This window comes from Nanorana parkeri, unplaced genomic scaffold (genome assembly GCF_000935625.1).
Source record: "Nanorana parkeri isolate BGI_ZX_2015 unplaced genomic scaffold, ASM93562v1 scaffold94, whole genome shotgun sequence".
Classification (NCBI taxonomy): domain Eukaryota; kingdom Metazoa; phylum Chordata; class Amphibia; order Anura; family Dicroglossidae; genus Nanorana; species Nanorana parkeri.
The window spans coordinates 109,905-134,088 of NW_017306362.1; the positions used below are offsets into that span (position 1 = coordinate 109,905).

At 41.6% G+C, this 24,184-nt stretch overlaps 1 protein-coding gene and 1 pseudogene across 2 annotated transcripts in view; both read left to right on the forward strand.

Annotated features, from left to right (window-relative positions):
• CLDN19 (claudin 19) overlaps positions 1-7,767 on the forward strand; it is a 21,935-nt gene extending 14,168 nt beyond the window's left edge. Inside the window, exons 4-5 of one of the 2 annotated variants that reach the window (XM_018552646.1) lie at positions 676-877; positions 7,441-7,767. In XM_018552646.1, the coding sequence (XP_018408148.1) occupies positions 676-835 (160 nt within the window). In that variant the 3' untranslated portion in view covers positions 836-877; positions 7,441-7,767. The remainder of the gene's footprint in view (positions 1-675; positions 878-7,440) is intronic. The other variant, XM_018552645.1, reaches the window with a different exon arrangement.
• The window catches only part of LOC108783911, a 22,896-nt pseudogene continuing 6,299 nt past the window's right edge, over positions 7,588-24,184 (forward strand).

Genomic DNA, 24,184 nt, shown 5'->3' on the forward strand with positions numbered 1-24,184 from the left:
CCCCCCCCCCCCCCCTTTATACCCCTAGCTAGGCACACTGGGAGAAGGAGAAGCAGTACAAGGAGCCAGTCAGGTGTGTTGCATTGCAAGGAGCATGCTAATAGGAGAAGAGAGCCGAATGACAGATGAGCTCATCAATCTGCTGCTTCACCTTTCACTGTCCAGTTACAGGTGGGGAGGAGATCTGTAAGTGTTACTTAAATGCCGCAGAGAAAAACCATGTGTCCTGCTAGACACAGCTGTGCTGTATGGCAGAGCTGTGCAAAGCTCGGGACTGGACGGACAGAAATCCTTTTGGCAGGTAAAGCTGCTCCCGTATATTTTTTTCCCCCCATTTGTAACATTTAGCAGTTTTGCCTTGAGTGCAGCTTAGTTTTTTCATTTTACAACATGTTTTTATTGCATTATCGCTTTTATACAACGGGAAAAAAAAAACAGTGCAAAAGATGGCTTAGTACAGGAGTAGGCAACCTCAGCACCCCCATCTGTGCTCAAGCTACAAATCCCATTATTTTTCTGCCTCTGGGAGTCATGCCTGTGGCTGTCAGAGTCTTGCAATGACTCATGGGACTTGTAGTTCCACAACAGCTGAGGTTGGCAGCCCCCGGCTTTGTAAATGGTCCTATTTGTGTGCTGATTTTTCTCATTTCCATTTGGCTGTTTGCTGTGTTCTAGGTACGAGTTTGGATCGGCGTTATTCGTGGGCTGGGCCGCTTCCAGCCTCACCATGCTTGGCGGATCCTTCCTGTGCTGTTCATGGCCCAGCGTGGATTCCAGAGGGCAGCCATACTACCGACAATCACAGCCATCGGCTACTACCAGAGAGTACGTCTAACTCCCTGCCCATCCCAACCCTCCTAACCAGCAACATCCCCAGGTGTCCTCATCTAACTCTGAAACGTATTATTTCCTAATACAATGTTTACTTCTCTTACTTTTCTATTATTTTGTAAATAAATACCAAGATAATAACAAATCAAAGCAGAAAAAACACTTTGCTACTAATGTGGGTGCACCATATGTACGGCTTTATGTGACATCATTCATTTCTATAGGCCTCATTAACAGGTGGTGCTGCAGAAAATATCATTGGGGGGGGGTCAGTTCAGACTGTGATCTTACTGGCATACAAAGGGGGAAACAAATGTAAATGCTTCTCATCTCTTGCATCATTAAATCATATCTGCAAATATCCAAATAATATCAGACGCATGATTCACTCTATAGTACTAAAATTCTTCTTTGTACTGTGTGTCTTTAGTACAGATTCGGCTAGCTAGGGCATTCTCCTTCCCACAGCTACACATAACAAAGGGACAAGGAATGCCCCAGCTACAACTGATTGGGGGGTCACTACCAGTTTTGCGCAGGCGTGTGCGTACCAAACCCACACACATCAATAGTCATCAGTATTGCCTGTAGTCTCCTGGCATCCAATCTTTCCCCCTTGCCATGTCTTGACCCGCACTGTGTTTCTATAATGGAGGCAGCCATCTTGGTAGAGGCGGGGCTTTGCTTCCTCTTGTCGGAGCCTCCAGCAAGGAGGACAGTGAGCAGCACAGTAGCGACATCACCAGATCTCCTAACTAGCAATCATAGTAAGCAGTGCCTGAGATCTCACACTGCAGATATACAGCTGGAAGGCTACAGGCACACACACATACCAGGAAGTGCTGTTTTTCAGGAGGAATTGCAGACAAAAAGGTAAATCTTTCAGAGTACTGCTCAGGCACGCTTAACATTTCTGGATGCTCCCTATAACATAGCAAAGCTTCACTTTTTGAGTTAATTTCCACTTATGCTCCATTAACACCTATATTTTAGGTGCGATTAGGGATTCCTGCATCGGGCAGGGGCGTCCCGAGGCCGGGTGTCACCCGGAGCGGTTACTGGGTGACACCCCGCAGTGACGCCACTGGCATCAGGAACTTGCAACTTCCTGCAGCAGAAATCCCTAATCTGCTGTTTACAAGCGGCAGCTGTCACCCGTTCAAGTTAATGATCAGGTGACAGCCGCTGCATTTAAATGCCGACACACCACCACCCCATAATCGCATGTGATATGATTACAGGCGGTTAGGAATCAATCACTCTCCCTGGATGCATCCAGAGTGCCTTGTAAATAATAACAGTCAAAAAGAATACTGATATCACAATACGAAAGTTACAGCCTATTACAGTGTATGTGTAGCCCAAAGCTTTTTTTCCCCCCCTTTTTTAAATAAAGCACAGATGTGATTGATCCTCTGGCATGTTTTTATTGCTGTCTGTGTCTTCATTAGGTAGATTTACCCCCCTCTGTTTGTCCAGGTGACCACTGTCACAGAGTCAGAAAGTAATGGGAAATCTACAATTTTACATTTGTCACCAGAAGAAGAGATGAGAGCAAATCGTCCAATGGGGGCACCTGTCCAAGTGGGAAATTCCCCTTCACCTTGATTTCCTCTCACCTCACCTCATAGGGGTAGGAAAGGTTACAACCCCTTCCAAAGATAAAAAGAAAAGTTTGGCTATACACACACCTTGGAAACAAAATGGTTACACGCTAAAACACAAAAAAGAAAAGTGTATGAAGGAGATAAATAACAAATCTACCCAGTGTATTAGAAACATAAAAGTGTAATAAAGTGATGTCATTCACAGATAAAAATGGGCCCTCAATCTGCCTACACATGGGGCCCCTGTTTAAATGAATAAATTACATTTTAATGGGCAATCAAAAGGGAATAAAATGACATAGAAAACCCCTGTTTAAAGGGCTACTACACCCCAAAATGTATCAATTAAATTTACGGGGGAATAAGATGACATAGGAAACTAGACTTTTCACAATGACACGTCAACAGTGACAATCTCCATGTTTTTTAAGGCAGTTTTTATTTATAAGAGAGTGGGGGGCAACTAATGTCTTAAAACTGATAATGTGCAGAGAGCTTAGTGCAAACCCAGTTCACCAAGCCTGTGCAAAACTGTCACTGACCCAATCAGTTGTGGCCAGGACATTCTCTTCCCCGCAGCTACACTTCACGAATGGCCCTGCCACAACTGATTAGGTTAGGGTTCATAACAAGCCCCCATACATCCCCTCCTTAAACAGCTCTGTACATAGAAGCCCAGTTATAGTCTTTACACTGCATGCACAGACTACTATGTGCATTGACATTCCTTCTGAATGCCTCCCAATGTGCATATACAGTATTAAAGGAGAACTATGAGGTGAGTGCTTTTCACTCACCTCATAGTTCTAGCCAACCTGTGACAATGAGACTGTCACAGGTCGGCTCAGTAGATCGGGAGGTGAGCGAACATATACCGGCGCTCGCTCATCTCTCGATCCTGTCACGGCTCTCCAGTGGCGTAACCAGAGTTCTGGGCGCCCGGGGCAGACATTTTTTTCGCCCACCCCCCATTATATAAACAACCACTGGAACTGTACCCTGCACCTCCCCCCCACACACACACACGTTTTTATTTTAATTTTTCAAATTTTTATATTTTATTTTTTTAGAAACTTTTTCATTTTTTAAAATTAATTTTTATTTATTAATTAATTTTTTATTAACCCCATAGTTCTCCTTTAACAAACACACCTGTACTTCAGCCGCCCAAAACGCATGGAGATGAATGCTCTGTGTGCATTAGGGTGTGATATATTGCTCAAAAATAATGCGGGTGTGTTTAATTGTTCAGTTGAGGCTCGCTAAAGACATGTTGAAATTCTAAGTGCACGGTCTGCGTTAATGCAACACACAAAAGGTGTGACTAATGAAAACATTGGGACTGTGGTCTGATAATGGATGACCATACCTGAAAAGTATCCAAACACCCCCAAAAATGTAATATATCACAGCTTGGCTGGACTTCAGTCATGTCTGCCTTGGTTCATCTCTATTGAAGGTGAATGGGATTAGCAGGCAGGACCAACAGGTAATTCCTGTGCTTGCTGAAAATATAATTAGCTGTAAATGAACACTAAAGCAGCCACCACATCCAAGGACTGCAATATATGACAGATTTCTTTGAGTTTAGTTATCCTTTAACCATATGAGGCAGAGGTTACCATTGTTAAGGTGGCCATACACTAGATTTTCAGTTGGAAATTTTCCTATCTGCCATGAACCCTCATTTGATTATAGCTCGAATACCCCATCTAGCATAGTCAAATGTCGATTTCGGAAACCCTTCGTTAGCCATATTAACCAAAAAAACATTGACGAACGACGGAAATAATTTCTCTTTGCACATGTGCTGTGTTCTTACTGCGATTTCTGATGAACAAAAGCACCACTGATTTAGCGATTTTCGTTCGGTCAGAGAAACATTTTCCTACCTGACTGATCGAAAAATATCAATCACAATATCAAAAATGAGAAATCAGTGGTGTACCATCAACTGTTCGATTCTCGTTAGAAAGACTGTTCGTGTACAATTTCCGAATGAAAATCGCAGTGTATGGTCACCTTTAGGCTCCATTCACACTGGAGCGGCTGTCTGCACATATTCGGATACATGGGGAGCCGCCGCTCTAAACAGAGAAAACGATGCACTTTAATATGCATTGTTCAGACTATTGCAGCCCACAAAAATAGTACAAGTGCGATAATCTGGCAGATTCTTAATAGCCGCAAACGAACGGCATCCATGCGGATTTAAAATGTTAGCGTTTTCGTCCCGCATGAAAAACCGTGTGGGAAACCCAAACGCTATATGTGACTGGAGCCTTAGGCCTTATTCACACAGTGAAGAGTGGGGCCGTACAGATCTGTGCGGCGTGCACGGCCATATCGAGCCGTTCCCGGGAGGGACAGGTGCTGAGTGCGATTGTACACAGCAGCCTGTTCTTCCCTATGGTAGGACACGGCCGTACGCTGACGTGCGCTCACCGGAGCTGCACATCCGTGCGGATGTCCGTACTCGGATGCAGACAGGATGGATCTGTCCTTCCTGGGAACTGCCCGCTACGGCCGTGCACGCCGCACAGATCTGTACGGTCCCACTCTACCCAGTGTGAATTAGGCCTAAGACTGCTAACTTCCTGTTCACCTTTGGACATTGTGCGAGGGGAACTGCTGGTAACATTTACCAATATGTATCAGAATCCTTCAATATCTGTTGAGAAATTTACAAATTTTAACATTGCAACATGTCCAGCAAGAGAGAATGAACGATAGCTGTCTATGCTGGCAGTCTGAGTTCAGTATTCATAATCAGGACAAACAGTTGGGGACATAAACAAATATAAAACTATATAATAAATATAAAATATATTACAGGTGCAGCGATATTTCTATTTCTCCCCAAACATGTTCCAATAATAATAATACTCTACAGGATGATAGAAGTGCATAAAAACAAAGCTGGAAACAACCCGGCAATAGACATTTAAATCACACTCACCTCTGCAGTGGTGTTGGTTGGAGATGATCAGATTGTGTCAGATCTGTAGCTCAGGTGTTGTGTGATTCCTCATTCAACCTCACCAGAGGACTTCCTCCAGGCGACAATTGTAACTCATTCACTTCCAGAATGCTGAGGTTTAAAGTAACATTAAAGTCTTTTGTTTCATGTTAATAAATCATTAACCACTAATAAGGCAATCATCTGTAAATCATTTTCATTGCCCATAGATGAGTGCACTTACATGATTACCTGCTTTATGTCCCATCATCCCCAAAGCCATTTCCCATCCTCCTAAACCAGGGGTGGGCAACTCCGGCCCTCCAGTTGTTGTGGATCTACAAGTCCCATAAGGCATTGCAAGACAGTTGTAGGCATGACTGTGTGTGTTCACAGGCAGGGTATGTGTGTGCGGTTGTAGTCAAAGCTATGAGTGTGCTGCAAGACCCTGTAAGGAAAAGGCAGGCTCTATCTGACTTGCTTCAGCTTCTAATGCACATTGTGAGAAGCTCACAGTGTGCAGTGAAATCAGAATAGGTAATTCCAGTACAACTTTGCAAAGCTAAATGGAAGGCTAAAGTTCAGCTTTAAAAAATAACTTCAGGAATGTTAAAAGGTTAACCCTTGCAGTGGGGCTACCCACTGAATGGAGTGCATTAGACATGATCATGTCAGTGGGTCTTAGACCGCTGGAGCCCGGGGGGCAGAAGGGGCTGCTGGGACTTTATTTGAGCCCCTGAACCAAGATGAGCAGTGACCCACCTGCAAGGGTTAACTTTTTCCATTCCTGGTGTTCCTCAAAACTGGTAGAAATATGGGGGCCACCATTGATGACTTCCTTCTAAAAATGCTAGTTACGTGGCTGTCTCTGGCTTCAGTATTTTATCACTGACCTACAACAAGCATGCAGCAAGTAACGTCAGCACTCTAGACCTGCATACGTCCTTTGGATCAGAGACCCAGATAGTATGAAGCCATTAGATCAGCTTGACAGCCGGGCAACCTTAGTTTTAGGATGGGGAGGTTGGCCGCCTACATATGTCTATCAGTTCAAGTATCATTTAAAGGGAAAATGTCCATAGGTAAGCTGAACACAAATAATATGTAATAATAGTAATTATATTTAAAAACAGAAATTTTAAACAAGCAATTAAATTATATAAAGTTGATACAATGTTATAAATTAATAAGCACCAGTTTATTATGCTCTGGCTAATGAGTGCAAAATGGAGGAAAAGGAAATACAGCAACCAATAACAGCAGTGCACAGTCCTGGCATTGTATAGATGCCAGGAATGGAGCTGGGCTAAGATAATGTAACTCCACCATGCATGTGTGGAAGTGCCTTCGTTAGTGCCTGCCCAAGGGGCAAAGCAAGAAGATGACAGACCCAGAAGAAGAGGAAATAGCATGGTACCATGTTATTGCATGTGGATGTGGGGATGTCTGACCCCACAGTGTTGGAGGATAGTACCACTGGAGGTAAGTGTGCCATAATGTGTACGTATGCTGAGCGATCTTACAGGCCGCCCGTCACCACCACCACCCATTTTTTCTATTCAAAGTGTATGTAAAGGGAAAAGTTTTAGTTTTGGATAAAGTGGGGAAGTGTTAGGCCCTAGCTCACGTTTTAACTGCTGTCTGTGTCTCCGTTGGGGTTAATAACCCCTCTATTTATATTAACCATTGTCATTGAGACTAAAAGTAAGGGGAAATCCAAAATTTTAGAGAGATGCAGGGGAAATCTTCCAATGGGCAGAAATTTTCCTCTGACAACTATCCAAGAGGGCACTTCCCATCACCTTGGGAGATGTTCTCTAACTTTTTGTTCTTTCTAAAACCGGAAGTAAAGTAAAATCTCTCCAATGTGTCATCCTTGGTTGCTATGATGCTGTAGGCTCCACAGTATCTCTGATTGTTAGGATGCTATCAACTGAATGTATACAGAGGGACAGGGATTAGGTGATGTCATAAAACATGACTACATGGAAACCCTGTGAGACATAATCAAGAATTGTGTTTTGTAATCCTTGTTTTATCTAGAACCACAAAAATCCCTATAAAGAAGAAGGAAGAGACAAGTTAATGTCAGAAGCCATCAAGTGATACGTTACCGGTCACTAAGACTCTGGGAACAATTCTGGAGTGACCGATATCAAGAAAGAGACCTTATATTTGAGGAGCATTGTGATGGACCTGATTAGCCTACAGGATATAACGATAAGGAACAGAAGCTTTCATGGACTGAACAGCCCAGATGATGTCCAACTGGCCAGCTACGGACTTCTCAAGGACGGGTGTATGAACCTGGTACACAGGAAAATGGTGATGTTGTTCATGGCAACCAATCAGATGCTTGTTAAAAGCCAACTCTGCCCCAAGCTGATATTTCATTAATGGGAAGGCTTCCCCTGCTGGATTCCTTTCCTCCCCCCAAAAAAGGCATTATTTACTGGTAGTAGTTTGCTAAAAAGACTATAATGAACCCCGTTGCAGCATTTGTCATTTCAATACAATGGAGAATCCATTAAGGAATGTGACACCATCCTTTGGAGAAGATAGCCATGTCAGTTAGATGGAGCTGGTGATCATACATTGTATTTCTACTGGAAACTTTTATCAACTTATTAAAGTAGACATAAACCCAATAGACCCAGTAGACGTAAACATGCTGATATAATTCCAATAGTCATTTTCATCTGTAGCTTTCATTAAAATAATACCTTGTGATCCTGCCATAGGATGTCCTTCATCAGAAACTTCCTGTTACAGGGTGGCAACTATTCTCCTGTGTTGCCACCCTGTCACATGCTCCCCCTGCTGGAGACTACAAGCTACTGTGCTGACACATTGCATAGCCACGGTCTACCACCATCACTACCCCGGCCAACACTGAGCAGATAAACAGGGAGTGGCTGAAAAAAAGCTGGAGGAGATCGGCAATACTGAGATGGAAAACAGTGTGTAAAAAGGGAAAAAAACATGCCAATTATTTGTGTTACAAAATTCCCTAACAAAGCAACTGTCATCCAGTTTGGTTATGTCAACCATGCATCACTGAAATATCACTTCGGGGGGGAGTTGGACTTTAAAAATAGCATTGTTCCCTGGTTAGTTGCTACAAACAATACACACCAACTGGTATCATTCAGCTCCATTGGCTCCAAGAACCATTTTCAATTCCAGTTATTTTCTTGCTGTATAAATCTAAGGTAATTCTTTGTGTAAGAAATTTTTTCATTTAACCGTCATTACATTGTAATACCGGCAATCATATTACAACTAAAACTAATAATCCAGCCGATGCTTTACCCTTGATAGGTGGTAATGGGAGTTATAATAATCATTAAATGCCTCAACCACAAAAATGCAGCTGGGTTAAGGGTCTGTCCTTCCAAAATCGATATTTATAGTGTATCTAAAGCCAAAATGTTTTGTTAAAGTTTCAGATGATTAGATCCTCTGTTAGGTTTTTATTTTTGTCTGTGTCACCGATAGGGAGAATCATCCTGGTGACAACTCACTGGGACCGAAAGTGAAGAAAAATGCAAAACTTTCAGTTGTTAGAGAGAAAATCCTCCAATGCGGATATTATTCTTACAACTTTCCAAGAGGGAATTGTCCACACTTTGGAGAGATCTCCTCTCACTTCCTGTTGTATCTACAGGGTAGGAGGTGAGGGGAAATCTCCCTAATTGGACACAGACTGCAAAAACAAAACATGGGTTTTTAATCATTCTTCAGGCTGGGTTCACACCATTTTCCGGACCAGATCTGGAACATAGTGCATTGGAATTTTTTTTAAGCTTAAAAAGGTCTTACAGGTGCGTTCCAGACCAGACAAAATAGGACAAGCAGTATTTTTCTGGTCTGGCCTGGAATGGACTGCACTGGTAGGAACAGAGGCCAGAAATAGCATAGGGATACATTGGGATGCATTTTGGGTCCGGAAACAGTCTGGTCTGGAGGTAATCTGGATGCGGTGTGAATGGGCCCTTACTCTATCCAAAATGGAAAAAAAAAGTTTTGGCTTTAGATAGACTTTCAGTAGTAAGTAGACACTAGATAATTGAATGGCCCATTGGCGTCTTTATTTGACACTCAAGCCAAATCCCTGTACTGTACTGCCAACGTGCCATTAAAATGGGTTCTAGTTGGATTTTTCCTTTATTGTACTGTACATTAGAAGTAGGCACCTGGAGACCATGTTGGGATGCTAAGCTGAAGGTCCATGAGAGATATAAAGAGTCAAAGGGTGACTCAACACTTTAGTTTTGAGTAGACGGACTCTCAACCCCTGGACTGCTACCACCAGCGATTCCTATTTCTTGAAAAATTAACTTGAGGGGATGTTGTTTTTTTTTGTTAGTCAACCATCAATCAAGTGTAAAATGTGTTTTGTTCTGAAATGCCTACAGCAGCCTTTCTCAACCAGGGTTCCATGGAACCTTAGGGTTCCTCCAGAGGAATTCCTTGAGCAATGTGCAACTTCTTATTCAGATAAGGAATCACTGATCTTTTTAGCTTTCTTCAAGAAGAGAATTCTTCCCATTGACCACAAATAGCATTCTATTTGTAGAAGAATGCTTCTATAAGAAGCATTTTGTCCTTTGATGTACTGTGAGCTGTAGATAGAGTAAATATTAGTAAGGGATCCCTGAGACAAAGAATCTAATTCACACGTTCATCCTTGTTAAAAAGGTTGGGAAAGGCTGGACTACGAGCTTTAAGGGGAATATTTGACCTAAAATATTCTGAATCAGACCACACCATGCGACTCAGACCTCACTATTCCAGTCTCATGTATTCCCCATTAACCATCCTGACCCATACTTTCCACCCCAAGTGACCCTTGTCCTACTGTTGTTTACACTTTCTTAGGCATGAGACTTCATATCTTTATCTTTCGGTATAGGCAGTGTATACTCAATTCACATTTACATGTATGATGAATGACTGTTGTGGATGATTTTGGCCTATGAACACCATAGAAGAATTAACATTTAGGACATATATATATATATTCTGATATGTATGTGGAAATTAATGATGTGCATGAAGTAGGAAAAGAAAGGTTGGGCAAACTGACAGGAAGCCTTACAATCACGGCCTTTGCATATGGTTTTAGAACAATTGTCATCCCACGCCTAGGAGAGAAATATGATGCTATTTCTGACCTCTCCTTCTGGAACTGCTAGTTGTCTGGTTGTCATGGTTTCTGCATTTCTGACCTGGAACAAATATTGAGATGAGGAATTCTGATTTAAAACTGATTGTTATTTGCAACATGCTTGCGCTATGTCTGTGACTTAGACCTATAGCGGCCAGACAAAGCCAGGAAACTAGTATTCTTAGCCGTTATCTTTTGCATGTCATTTATACTTTAAGTTTGTCCTTTGACAACAATGACGATCTTTAAATCCCAGCTGTGGGCAACAACTTCCTCTCCAGAACTTTATCTCACACTAATTGCTTTTCACCACTAGATGTCCTCGGTCTTCTTGGTTAAATGACACCCGGAAAGCTTGATGACATCCAGTAAGCGCAGGGCGTCATAGACCAGCCCCCTAAGGGGAGGGAACCATAGTGTCCTGTGCTCCCATACAATGATGCATAGAACAGAGCTGAAGCCAGCGCCGTTCTCTGCTTCCCTGAGGAGTGCCTATCCCCAGAGAAGGAGAACCCTGTGTGCCACTTGGCTGGTCAGAAGACATCAGAAAAACTGTAAATGTAAAATACAGTTGGGGCCTCCAGGAGAGGGGGAAGGGGGGGCAGAACTCAGAGTTGGTCTTTAATAAAGCAGTGCAAACAGCAGTGATGGTGTACAAAGTACAGGAACCTGTAGCAACCAATCAGAAATCATTGTTCAGTTATCTACCTGCAATAAACCAAAATCCAAGTGGATGGGTTACAGTATCAGGGTCCTGCTGGTAATTTAAAGCACGTAGTGTATATGCTATACATTTAGCCCATTCGGTTATTTATCTGTGAACTGAGGAGTTTCAAATGTAACCTTATTTTGTAACACACTAAGTACAATGTGTAGTACCTTGCTCTTATGTAGTTTTTTTTGGGGGGGGATCAATTTTTCTAACTAACATTTAGAAATTAATGCTCTAACCTTAGCAAAGCTGCTACAAACCCGGGAACTGAAACGAGCAAATGATGAAAAAATACATGAGCTAGTTACCTTCTGTAAAATCAGTACATCCCGAAGGACAGGCAGCAGATGTTATGTGCAGATCCTGTAGAAGTTAAGCTTGGTCCTGTTCCCTCCTGCCTCCTGAGACCCCCTATTGGACCTTTAAAGTGACAGGTGACCTTATTGACAAATAGGGATGTTCAGAAGTCAGGGCCAAGTTTACGTTTTAAAGGAAATGTCGGGATATGCACAGCGGTGGCACCAGGGTTGATGTCCCTCGGTGTGGTCGCTGCGCATGCGTTATGACATCCATGGTGGGACATCATCACGAATGCGCGGCGATGTACTTCACTACCAGTAGGCCATCTTGGTTTTGAGGGAGGAGGGGATATTGACCCAGCGGGATCACATTTGCCTCTCCCTCGTGCCACTATCGGGCTCTCGGTCCATGACTGACAGTCATTTTGGTGTCACCCCCTCTGATGGTGTCGCCCGGTGCAAGCAGCACCCCCTACCCCCCCCGGATATGCATATAACTTTAGCTGCCTATATCTCCAGATCTACTGATTGTTCTGACCCGTGATTTACACTGAAAGTAAGCGCTGCTGTTTAATTTATTCATCAAATGCTCATTTTGAATTGACCAGGTTTGTAATAGGTTAATTTAAAGGCCATCCTCACCCTAAAATGATAGTTCAGTTTTGGTGCAGTCACTCACCCCTTCTTCTATATATTGCTTTGACAAGGTTTTCTAGAAGTAGTTGGCGCCTCTTACAAGACCATAATAATTGTGACACCTTTTTCCATTTGGAGTCACAAAACAGAACCTGTACCAAGAGAAATATAGAGGCTTATCATTGGTAGCCTTGTTCAGAAAATGCTAGTTGTCTGGCCGGCCACTAAGTCAATGCAACAACACTGGTTGCTTTTATAATGGTTTCAGCATCTAAGCTGCAACATTCAATTTGCTTGTGAGCACAAAAAAGTAGAACTGAATACAAAACTTTTTTTTAGTTTTGGGTAGAGTAAGGGAGGGCTATAACCACTGTCAGCTTTTTTTGCCATCTGTGTCCCATTGGGGAGATTTCCCTTCACTTCCACTCCAGCAATCACAACAGGAAGTGACAGGAAATCCCTTCAAAGAGAGGGAAATCCCTGGTGGTCAGCAGAGCCACTAGAACTAGTGTCCGCATTGGACAATTTCCCATATATTCCTATTCTGGTGACAACCCAAAATTTGGGATTTTCTTTCAGTGATAACAGTCACCAGGACAAATAGAGAGGGTAAATCTCCCTAACATGGACACAGATGGCAATACAAATCTGACAGGGGATCTAATCCCTCTCCACTCCAATCCAAAACTGAAAATAAGAAAAAAAAGTTTAGCATCAGTTGCACTATAAACATCACTTTTGGGGTGAGTTGTCTTTTAATATGTTTTTCATGTGGATTTGTATATATTGAACATGCACTGAACTTTGCATATAAAATGTTTTGCTGTGTCTTTAATGTTTTCCATTTAATAAAACATATAAATCATTTGTCAGCGTCTGGAATTTGTAATTGATCATTTCATGAATCACAGATGGATTTTAGGAAGCCCATGGGAGCAATGAGAATGTTTTTGTTTTATAACAGTTGATTATAAAATTAACTTATCATCAGATGTTTTCATGTTATGTTGCTCTTAAGTAATATGTAAGAGTTTCATTTACAGGTATTAACTACCCCTGACAATGTCATCTGCTTTTCTCTCAAGAAGGACGGCCCTATGTTTGTTCAGGCATTATCCGGCGTCACCATCTAATCCTGAGCTGAGATGCCGGCTCAGAGATGACACAGGAGGCCTTGTCATCTGCCACAATATCAAGCATGTTTATTCCCCAGGCAGAAAATATTAGTGAATTAAAAGAAATTACATTATTGTGAACCTAAGTTCACACTACGCACATTAAGGGGCTGGTTTCCAAAGACTTCACCTGGCATAACGCTGGGTGAATGCTGATTACATGGCATTACTGCTGCTAGATGGAGCTGAGGAGTATAAGAAATTCCTATGCTCCGTCCAGCAGCAGTAATGATGGGCGAAGCTTTTATAAATCAAAACTTAAAGGATAAGTTCACTTTCCAAAAATTAAAGAAAGAAATATTTGATCATATAAAAAAAATATGCATTTCTTTCATTTTTACATTGAAGCCTGGAAAGCAGTGCAACGGTGATCACTCAATCACAGCTGCACAGATCAGGCTTCTTCACATTATCATACAGGTACTGATGTACGGAGTATCAGTTAGGAGAGATAGGGAAGGACGGCTGGATGGGATTAAGGGCATCTCTACCGCATCTAACCAGAGAGAGGATGGCTGGATGCTGTATGAGGTGATTTAATGCAGTTTGAAGTCCAGCCGTCCTTCCCCATCTCACCTGACTGATACTTCGTACATCAGTACGGAGCTCTGTCTGTATGAGAATGTGACGAAGCCTGAGCTTTGTAGCTGTGATTGAGTGATTGCAGTTGCAATGCTTTCTAGACTTCATCGCAAACATTTAAAAACAGCATATATATATTATTAAATATGCTTTTCTTTATTTTTTGCAAAAGGTGAACTTAGCCTTTAGGTAAATACCGTATTTACATATCTTCTTAACAAGCGGTAAAGCACTTTAAAACAAGCCGTCATTTACTTCTATAGCTATAGGCATTGTGGAGAAATTCATCTTCAAAGTTTACAACAAGATCACTGAAATCTCAGCTCATCTCCCCTTTTTTTAGCATGTGTAAGGTGGTAGTACATGCAACAAGTCTGTTGAGTGCTGTACAAGATTCTGTTTTTATTTCCACTATCAGTTACATTTCGGAGGACAGTCCATTTTTCTATGTTCTAAGCCAGGGGTGCCCACAATTTTTGTGTTAAGATCTACTTTTCAAATGACGAGCTACATGAGATCTACCAACGGGGAAAAAAAACTCCCTCGCTCTCTCTCTCCTGGCGTTCTCTCCTTGCTCTCTCTCCTGGCGTTCTCTCCTTGCTCTCTCTCCTGGCGGTCTCCCCTTGCTCTCTCTCCTGGCGATCTCTCCTTGCCCTCTCTCCTGGCTCTCTCTTATGGCTCTCTCTCATAGCTTTCTCTCTTGGCTCTCTCGCCTGGCTCTCACTCCCGGCTATCTCTCCTGGCTGTCTCTCCTGGCTGTCTCTCCTTGCTCTTTCTCCTGGCTGTCTCTCCTCTCCTGGCTGTCTTTCCTCGCTCTCTCTCTCCTGGCTGTCATTCCTTGTTTTTTTTCCCCTGGCTGTCTCTCTTTGCTCTCTTGGCTGTCTCTCCTTGCTCTCCTTTTCCTGGCTGTCTCTCCCCGCTCTTTCTCCCCTGGCTCACCTTGCTGTATTTTGCAACAGGCTGTGTAAACTAATATTCTTTGATGTAATACATAGCACTTCAACCACCAGTATCCACCAGAAAGGTGTCAGGGAGCTTGGCTCAGCAGACTCAGGCTAATAGGTAATCATGTGTGCACAGCTAAATAAATATACCAAAATGGAAAAAAGGGGGCACCATTCACACCCTTCGTGATCTACCAGCATCAGCTTTGAGAGCTACTGGTAGATCACAATCTACCTAATGGGCACCCCTGTTCTAAGCAGTACTAATACAGCACTGAGCTTTATGTATCATTACTGCCTAGAACTTAGAAAAAGGGGGTAGTCACCCAAAAGCATGTCCTGATGATCTAAGCCCTGATTCACACTGGAGTGTTTTGTAGGTTGAAGTTCACAGCTCCAGAATGCTCAGCAACCAAAATATAATTCTTATAAATTGCACTTGTTCACATATGAGTGCTCAGGTGCCTGTAGCTTGACACTTGAAGCTCGAAAAAAGGTACAATAGCTACCTTAGAAGCAGAATGGGGCATTTTTGGCCCTATACACTTTAATGGAAACAATGAAAATGACTGACAATGCGTGTTTTTTAAGGCTAAACAACCATCTCCTTCTCATAGTACCTAACTTTACAATGCTTAAAGCCCTTTTCCACCTTTGTAAGTGATTATCATTGATTGTGGGGATGTAGAAGTGCAGCAATGATGTATATGTGCATATTTTCCAAAAATACGCTCAAGTCTAAATATGCCTGAAAAAACATGCAAAAACAAACAAAAACACGCTCTCAAATTGCCTTTAGACACTCACACTCTTATGTGAATGCAAGAAAAGTATCACGGACAATACTCATCTGTGTTCTATGTATTCAAAGAAATATATAACTTTGCGAAGACTACATAAGTGAAGTGTTTGCTATTACTGCATTTCTATGAATTTAATTCTATATGACTCTTGGTTTGTAAGTGGAGTAGTTAACACTTCTCACCTGCAATTACCATAGCCTGCACATAAAAGGATTCCTCCTCTCACTGACCTCATCTCTACCACTAAACCTGTAAAGGGTGAAATGCATCAGAATTGGGCATTTTTAAGGCAGGGATGGCAGTATGTTTGTTTGGAGCTGAATAAAGTTTTATAGCAGTGAGCTTAGCAGTGTGTGGTGCTTCTCTTTTGGTGTATTGGTATTGCAACATACAGAGCGTGGATGGGTTCTTAGCCGGCACCTGCAGTATATCTATATTAAGAGCCTTAAGCGAGTGTGGAGTGGTGACATCTTTTTTATTTGCTGGCTACTATGTAGTCCAAGAGTTTGCTTGATTCCTCATTGTTTCCTCATATTAATTTGTTTTGTAAATCTAAAGGAGATTGTACAGTCAGATTTATGGCGAGCTTTACACTCCTATGACCACATTGACCACTATGGACATAGAAATCTCTATTATTATAGCATCAATGAAGAACAATAGCATTAAAGAAAGGTAATCATTTTATCCTTGGAAATGACAGGTAAATCAGCTCCCGTATACCGTATAAATTTCCTCCTGGTTATTAAGGTGTTGGCTGGAGTTCAGCTTTAAAAGTCAGCAATGACAATGGTGTCACCCGGTCACAGGAAGTAAGATTAATTTCTCCAGTGAGAATAAAGAGAGCAATGGAAATCTGGCAACAATAATAACCCTCTTCTACTCTATTCAGAACAAAATAAACATTGTAGCTAGAGTGTGGCTTTCACTGGGACTTGATAGGCTGCAATGGGCTACTCTACACTTCCTCACTGATTAAATAAGTTAGTGGGTCACATCATAGATGTCTAGAGATGACATGGAGAATGTCTGTGGTGTGTTGGGCTTTTGGTGTGTCCTTGTGCCTTTAAGGAGGTTGGGCTACCCCCTGGGAAACCTGCACCCAATTCATCCTTTGATTTGTATGCTCCATGATGGAGGCTCTCATAGATAAGAATTAGGATCACACAACACAGAGGGGCCTTGATGAGGCAGTGAGGCTTCCACATATTTTGCAAAAGTTGTGCAACTAAAACCTCTATTTTTAACCCTAAAAGTTAGATAAGATATGTTTTTGCAAACCGGCTGGTGAGTGTGCTGGGAAATTTTTGCTTTTGCACTTTGTAAAACCCATCCATGTGCACCTTGCTTTAAAGATAGTCATGAATTGATGAGTTGCCATTCGTTTCGCTTGTCTATGTTACCTGCCTCAACCAATGGGACGCCTTTTCAACCTGCACTGGAAAAATACCAGCTTGAATCTGGTTCCTATCATCAACTTAGACATTTTTCCTTTCCTCCTGATTGTATACATGAAGCTCTCTGTGTCACATGTGACCCCCCTGTGAATACGCCCAGCTATGTCCTCTAGAACTCAGCATACAATTTCCACCCCATTACCATGCTAATTAAAGCACAAATCACTTTGTAAAATGCAAGTCACATCTGACATGACTTGGAAAATCTTAAAAATAGTATGGCGAGCATTAGCTCATGGAGCTGGCATCCCCTCTAACATTGTCCAGGACTAAAAGGTGACCCGGGACCCGCCGCTACCCTCACCGGATCAGTCTAGTTTTTTTCTTTGCAAATTTCCCATTTTCCGAAGCAAAGTCTATTATTACGGGTCTCTAGCTTTCCAGAGGTCAACTAAATTAGACCGCTGCTGCCTTGCCTGCGACCATGAGCTCCATAAGGAGAAAGTGGAGGTAAATTAACTAATTTCTAACCTTCCAGAAATATTTTGACGTTATGTCATGAGATGACAACCAATGTCTTGCTGTGGATTTTGCGGTCAATTGTCTGCTTATGCGAGCAAAAAATTCATTCAGTATGGACTATTGTCGTGGACTCTTTAAGAGTTTGTTCACACCTTCTCCAGACCAGATTTGGATGTGTTTTTTGCAAACACATATATGCACGCTTTTGTTTTGATGTGTTCTGATTCCTTTTTGTTTCTCAATTGGGTTTGCATGGTCTTTAAGTGCATTCTCGTGCGTTCTGGTGCATTTACATGGTGTTTGCATGCATTTTTGGTGCGTTCCAGGGTGGAAAACATGAACCATGCTGGATTTATTTATTTTTTTAAAGTTCTGGAACTGAACGCAATGGTGGGAACTAGCCTATTTTGTACCATTGGAATGGATGTGTACGCGTTTTTGATAAAAAAAGGTTCTTGTGTGGATCCGGTCTAGAGATATATGTGTAAAAATATGTGTGTAAAGATCATATCAGAGGGACTATACCTAGACTACAATTGTAGGTCTTTCTTACAATTGGTGTTACAATTGGTGTTATGATTTAGCAAATTCACTAAATGGTGCGCATGGTCTAAACACAAAGTTATCTTGGAGTTGTTCTTTTGACCCAATTACCCAATAGAAATTGGTAAAATTAATAATAAAAAAACATATCAGCATGTATAGAGCAATGGCCATTTGCTTAAGGTTCATGCATTATTGATGAAAGTCTCTATTCATGTGAATATGTATAAAAATAAAAGTCATACAATAGACTGATCCTCTCCTAAAGAACCGGAGAGGAGCCGATCAGCCTAAAGAAAGGAGCGGATCACCCTACTTCTATGGCTTTTATTTTTATCCTGTGTCTAGGTTATATCTATGACAGCGTACAAACTGCCTGAAAGCTACGCAATTTACAAATAGGAATGAGGCGACCGATTTTGGCCAAATTGATTTTGCCACAGAATTACCAGCTTTGCTGTCTGCAAAATTTTGCTAAAAGCAGAAACTGTCAATTTTTTAGTTGAGCTGCTTCAGCAAAATTTAGTTGAAATTAGCTCTTTTTTTCCATTTTATTTACAGGGGTTTTTTTGGGGGGGTGTATTTGTTTAGCTTTTTTCATTTATTGCTCTTTGCACTTGTTTTTTTGTCTTTGGTTGTGTATCTGATTGTTATTTGTATGCTGTTGCTTTTAATAATTTTTATTTTGGTTTTTCCACTGTCAAAAAAAAAAAAGGAAAATAATGAGGTTAATAAGAAACCCTTTTTTGGCACAAGAGCAGGTCTGGGGTGGTTTTAAGCAGCTTTCATAATCTCCAGAAGCGATTTAAAGCCAATTGTAAATATAAAAACCACCAAAGCCCCTTTAATTTTGCCTTCTGTATTGACTCCAATGCATTTCTCCAAAAGGTTGAAATGTTGTCAAAATCTTTTTATTTTTGGCAAAGTATAATTCTCTTAATTTCACTCATCACTGTTTGCAAATAAAAAGATAACTAGGTATATATCTTTATGTATATATATATATATATCCCTGAATAATGAGGTAATAGCATTCTATCTCACATATAACCAGCTGCCATAAAGCATTCACAATCAACCAATGGTAACCCCAAATCACCAAGAGCTCATGATTATTATCCAGCACCGTCTTATTTAGCTTAGCTTCTTGTATTTCATTCATGTAGCTCTGTGATATTAGCGATAAAATAAAACATAAAAAATGCCATGATTAGCATAATGTTTGTGTTAGGATTTCTGCATTTTCCAAAACTCATTTTGTAACCTTTGTTTCTTTTTTTGCATGCCAATCAGAAATAGGAAATACTAGGAGAGGATTTTTTCACGTCAATTAGGCTGAAGTTACACACGCCGGAAGCTAAAATGTGTAAATTAAGAAAATGTGCCTTGGGAGTTCAACTAATTCCTCTGGCTTTCATTTCTTCAGGAGGAAAATTGTATTTGAATATTAATTATGGTAGTAATTAGACCCTATCCCTGAAACCCAAAATAGGAAATGTGAGGATCTGATACATAAAAGTATCAGCCTTATGCATTTCCAATGTTTCAAAATGTAAACATGTAAATTAGTAGAGAAGCCTTAAAGGAGAAATCTGGGCAAACAAAAACTTACCCTTGTTGTGGGGCTACCCCCGCACTGCAAGAGTTAGGTGCTTGTTTTCTCTAGGGGGCTCAAATATAGCAGAGGGGGCCCAAATATAGTGGAGGGGGAGAGAGGTGAGCCCTAATCACTGCGAGACCAAGGTTAAGGTGAGTTATACAGCTTTATGTGAGCCCCCTAGACAAAACAAGCACTTAACCTTTGCAGTGCTGGGGTAACCCCATTGCAAGGGTACGTTTTTTCTTTACCTGAAACTCTTGTGGTTGATATTGCCATGCATCAGGTATGGAGCTGAGGGCATTTAAATCCCAACTTTAGCCAAAACTCTTTTTTTTCTTTCAGTTTTAAACAGAATGGGGGGAATTTATCAAAACTGGAGCAGACAAAATCTGGAGCAGATTTGCACTGCAACCAATCAGCTTCTCTGACTCTGCTTCCCTTTTGATAAATTCCCCCCAATGAGTAAAGTAGGGGCACTAATTTATGTTTTCACGTAGGCCTTGTTTTGAAGATCTGCTTAGGAATTACTCTGCATTGTATTTCCTTTGAGGTGAGAAAGTAACATCAACTGTTAACCCGGTTTCCTGTGGAGACCTGTTCCTAAGGTGTTAGTACTGGTTTAACATGTCTACCAGTGTGAACCCATTATACCATTGACATATTGTCCAAAAAGCACAATAGGAACCTATGACAGTGGTATAGAGAGAGCCACACGTGGGAGGCAGTTGGTCTTTGTGGAAAATAGCCTTTTGCTTTCATCGCTGATCTCTGGGTCCCCCTGTAGAGGGACCCAACATGAATACCCAGGGGATCATTACAGATTATTAATGTAATGTGATTTTTTTTAAAAAGGAGACCTGTTCCTAAGGTGTTAGTACTGGTTTAACATGTCTACCAGTGTGAACCCATTATACCATTGACATATTGTCCAAAAAGCACAATAGGAACCTATGACAGTGGTATAGAGAGAGCCACACGTGGGAGGCAGTTGGTCTTTGTGGAAAATAGCCTTTTGCTTTCATCGCTGATCTCTGGGTCCCCCTGTAGAGGGACCCAACATGAATACCCAGGGGATCATTACAGATTATTAATGTATTTACTGTCGATTGTTGGTTGGCTAAATCATCCATCTTTAAAGTCTTAAGAATGTTGGTGGGCTAAATCATCCTTCTTAAACGTCTTGGACTATTTGACTATATACAGTAAGTACATCCAATATATTCTTTATTGTTTAATAAGAAAACAAAACAATTTGCCATCCCTAAAGAGGAACAAGTAATCCAGCATCCCTGTCATAGCCATGGGCATTTTATGGCCAGTTTGTTTTTGGAACATCGAAAAGATCAAACACATTAAGCCATGAACATACAGACTCAATGCAGACAGGATACAAACTATTTTATGGTGAAGCTGCAGAGCCAGTAGACCACCATTTTGACCAACGTTGTGAAATGCTCACTTTCTTCTTTTTATGTGCATAAACTGACAAAGGCAAGAACTACACTATATGACCAAAAGTTTGTGGATACCTGAACTTTACACTTATATGAATTCATTGGATATTCCATTCCAAAACCATGAAGGAGTGGAGCTCCCAATTGCCCCCTCCCCCCACCCCTTCCTTTTGGAGCTCTAACAGCCTCCACTTTTCTGTGAAGGTTTTCCACAAGATTTTCCAATGTGTCTGTGAGGTCAGGTACTGATGTTCGATGAGAAGGCCTTGCTCACAACTAGTATTCCAATTCATTCCAGCAGAGTTGAGCTCATTGTTCTCTGTAAGCCACTCAAGTTCCTCCACACCAAACTTGTCAAAGCATGTGTTTATGGAGCTGGCTTTGTGCACCCAAACTCAATAATTTGGAGGGGTGTCCACATATTTTTTGATCCTATAACACATTTATTTATATGTAGTGTTTGCACATTTGTAGATTCACTATTCTGTTCAGTTGATAAATAAACTTTACAAATTTATATAACAATTTTTATAGAAAAACGTGGTAACTTCTCCTTTCCCTGACTAAACTGATGTCAAGTGTCTCTTCTTTGTCATGACTGAATACTTATATTTGACTTTTATGGTAAATTAAATTACACACAAATAAATGAGCTTTTGAGTAGACTCTTACTGGCAGAACAAAGCAGCCACTTTTCTTACCAAGTGTGTGAACGCCGAACTCCAGACTAAAAGGAACAACATTGGGGATTTCAATGGCTGTGAATAAAGCTGTTTGTTCACCTACAGATGAGGCATTTTCCTTCTCATCAGCAGGCGGCTTAATCTTCAACAAGCAGGGACAATCCATGGCAAATGCAAGATGTGACCAGATTAAGTGTGCGCTAAGTGACTTGTTGCATCCCCCTGACACCCAGAGGCAAAGTGTGAACCCCCAAAGCAGAGAGGGCTGACATTTCACTCTCGGGGCAGATCCTAGGCCAGTGAAGGGATGCGTGGTCAAAGAAAGTTGGGCGCCAGTCACTTAAAGTGTCTTTTTCAAATGCTTTATTGTAGATCTTCGTAATTGGGAGAGAGGGTGTAGGGCTTAGGACATTCATGACAAAAATTGTACAAAACAGAAATCCAGACTCACCAGTCGATTTCAGTATTCCACATTGCAGAATCAATTGGAGCACAGGCTGACACTGGGTATTAGAGGAAAAGCTGATCAGGGATAGGCATGAGATCTTCAAAAGGAGAGACACCAGACTTGCTCCTGATGTCCAGGCACCTTCAGTAGCCATCCAGCTTCTCTGGTTCTCTCCCTTATTCAGTATCAGACCTCTTGAGGGTCCACATGTAAAGCCTTCTCCAGGCTTGAGGCCTAGGTAGCATTTTCCACACTTGAGCATTCTAACCCCAGACATGCAGCCTTGTCAGGAGGTCCCATAGAGATTTGCTGGGTTTTGGCAACGGAAGATCTGCCCTACATCTCAGAGTCCTCTGAGTCTAGTGTGTTGATTGGTTTGGCTGGAGTTGGACTTTAACACCCTAACTCTTGACCCTAAAACAATAACCTAGCCTAACCTCTAACCTAACCACACTGCCTCTACTGCTTCAGCAGCCTGCTTATTGTATACAGGGCTACAACTATCAGTGGCAAAACATAACAGACCTGCACCATAAAGTGCTGGTATCTCAGCAATATAAATTAATGATCCACACTTTGACTAAACCTGGCTAGTTAGGCCCTAGCTAGAGCCCTAACCCTAAATCAACTTTTAAATGGCTGGGATATTTGAATTAAGAAGTAGATTGGTAGGAACATTTGACCTCATATTAGAAGACAATACTACTTTCACAATTGTATTTAAATGACTGGAGATTCTTAGTGCATGGGATGGAGGTCTCTCTACTGAACACTGACTTTATTCTGCTGCCTTGAAGTTACTAATATGTCAGGAACATAAAACAGCTCCAATATAATCAACAACCTGCGCAAGATCCTTGATATGTAAAGAGTTATTTATGTTTTGGAGTCCTCCAGGCTTGAAAATGATTGTGGTCCTGCAGTTCATGGCTCTCTGCCTTGCTCTGGTCTCAACTGTCTTTTTGGTCGTAGCCACTTGGACCGAGTGCTGGATGGTGACAGCTTAGAGGTGAGTTGACAAATCATGTTAATGATTCACACACCCTTAAGTGCATACAGTAGTTCAGTGTGATTAAGTATCAGTACAGTAAATTGGCCACTGGCTTTTAGCAATCAGCCATAACATTATGACCACCCACCTACTATTGAGTCAGTCCCCCTTCTGCTGCCAAAACAGCCCTGACCCATCCAGGCATGGACTCCACTAGACCCCTGAAGGCATGTGGTACCAGGCACCAAGCCATCAGTAGCAGTTTCTTTAAGTCAGGTAAGTTGCTAGGTGGGGCCTCCATGGATCAGATTTGTTTTTCCAGCACATCCACACATATGCTAGATTGGATTGAGACTTCGAGAATTTGGAAGTCAAGTCAACACCTTGAACTCGTTGTTGTGTTCATCAAACCATTTTTGAATCATTTTTGCAGTGTGGCACGGTGCATCATTCTGCTGAAAGAGGCCATTGCCATCAGGGAAAACCATTTCCATGAAGACATGCACTTGGTCAGCAAAAAGGTTTAGGTAGGTGGTACATGTTAAAGTAACATTCACATGAATGGCAGAACCCAAGGTTTCCCAGCAGAACATTGGCCAAAGTTTCACAGTACACTGCAATTCACGTCACCTCTCAGTAGTGATAATGTTATGGCTGATCGCTGAATCTCCCAGGATCCTAGCTCCACCATCCTGCTACAGTTACTAAAAGAAGATCTTATTCTGGATTTTTTATGTCGTTTATTGCTGAAGCTCCAGTGGGGAGATGGCATTCCTGAGAGATATAAGAAGGGAGTTGGTGGTTTCCCTTGTTGCCCCAAACCCCCCC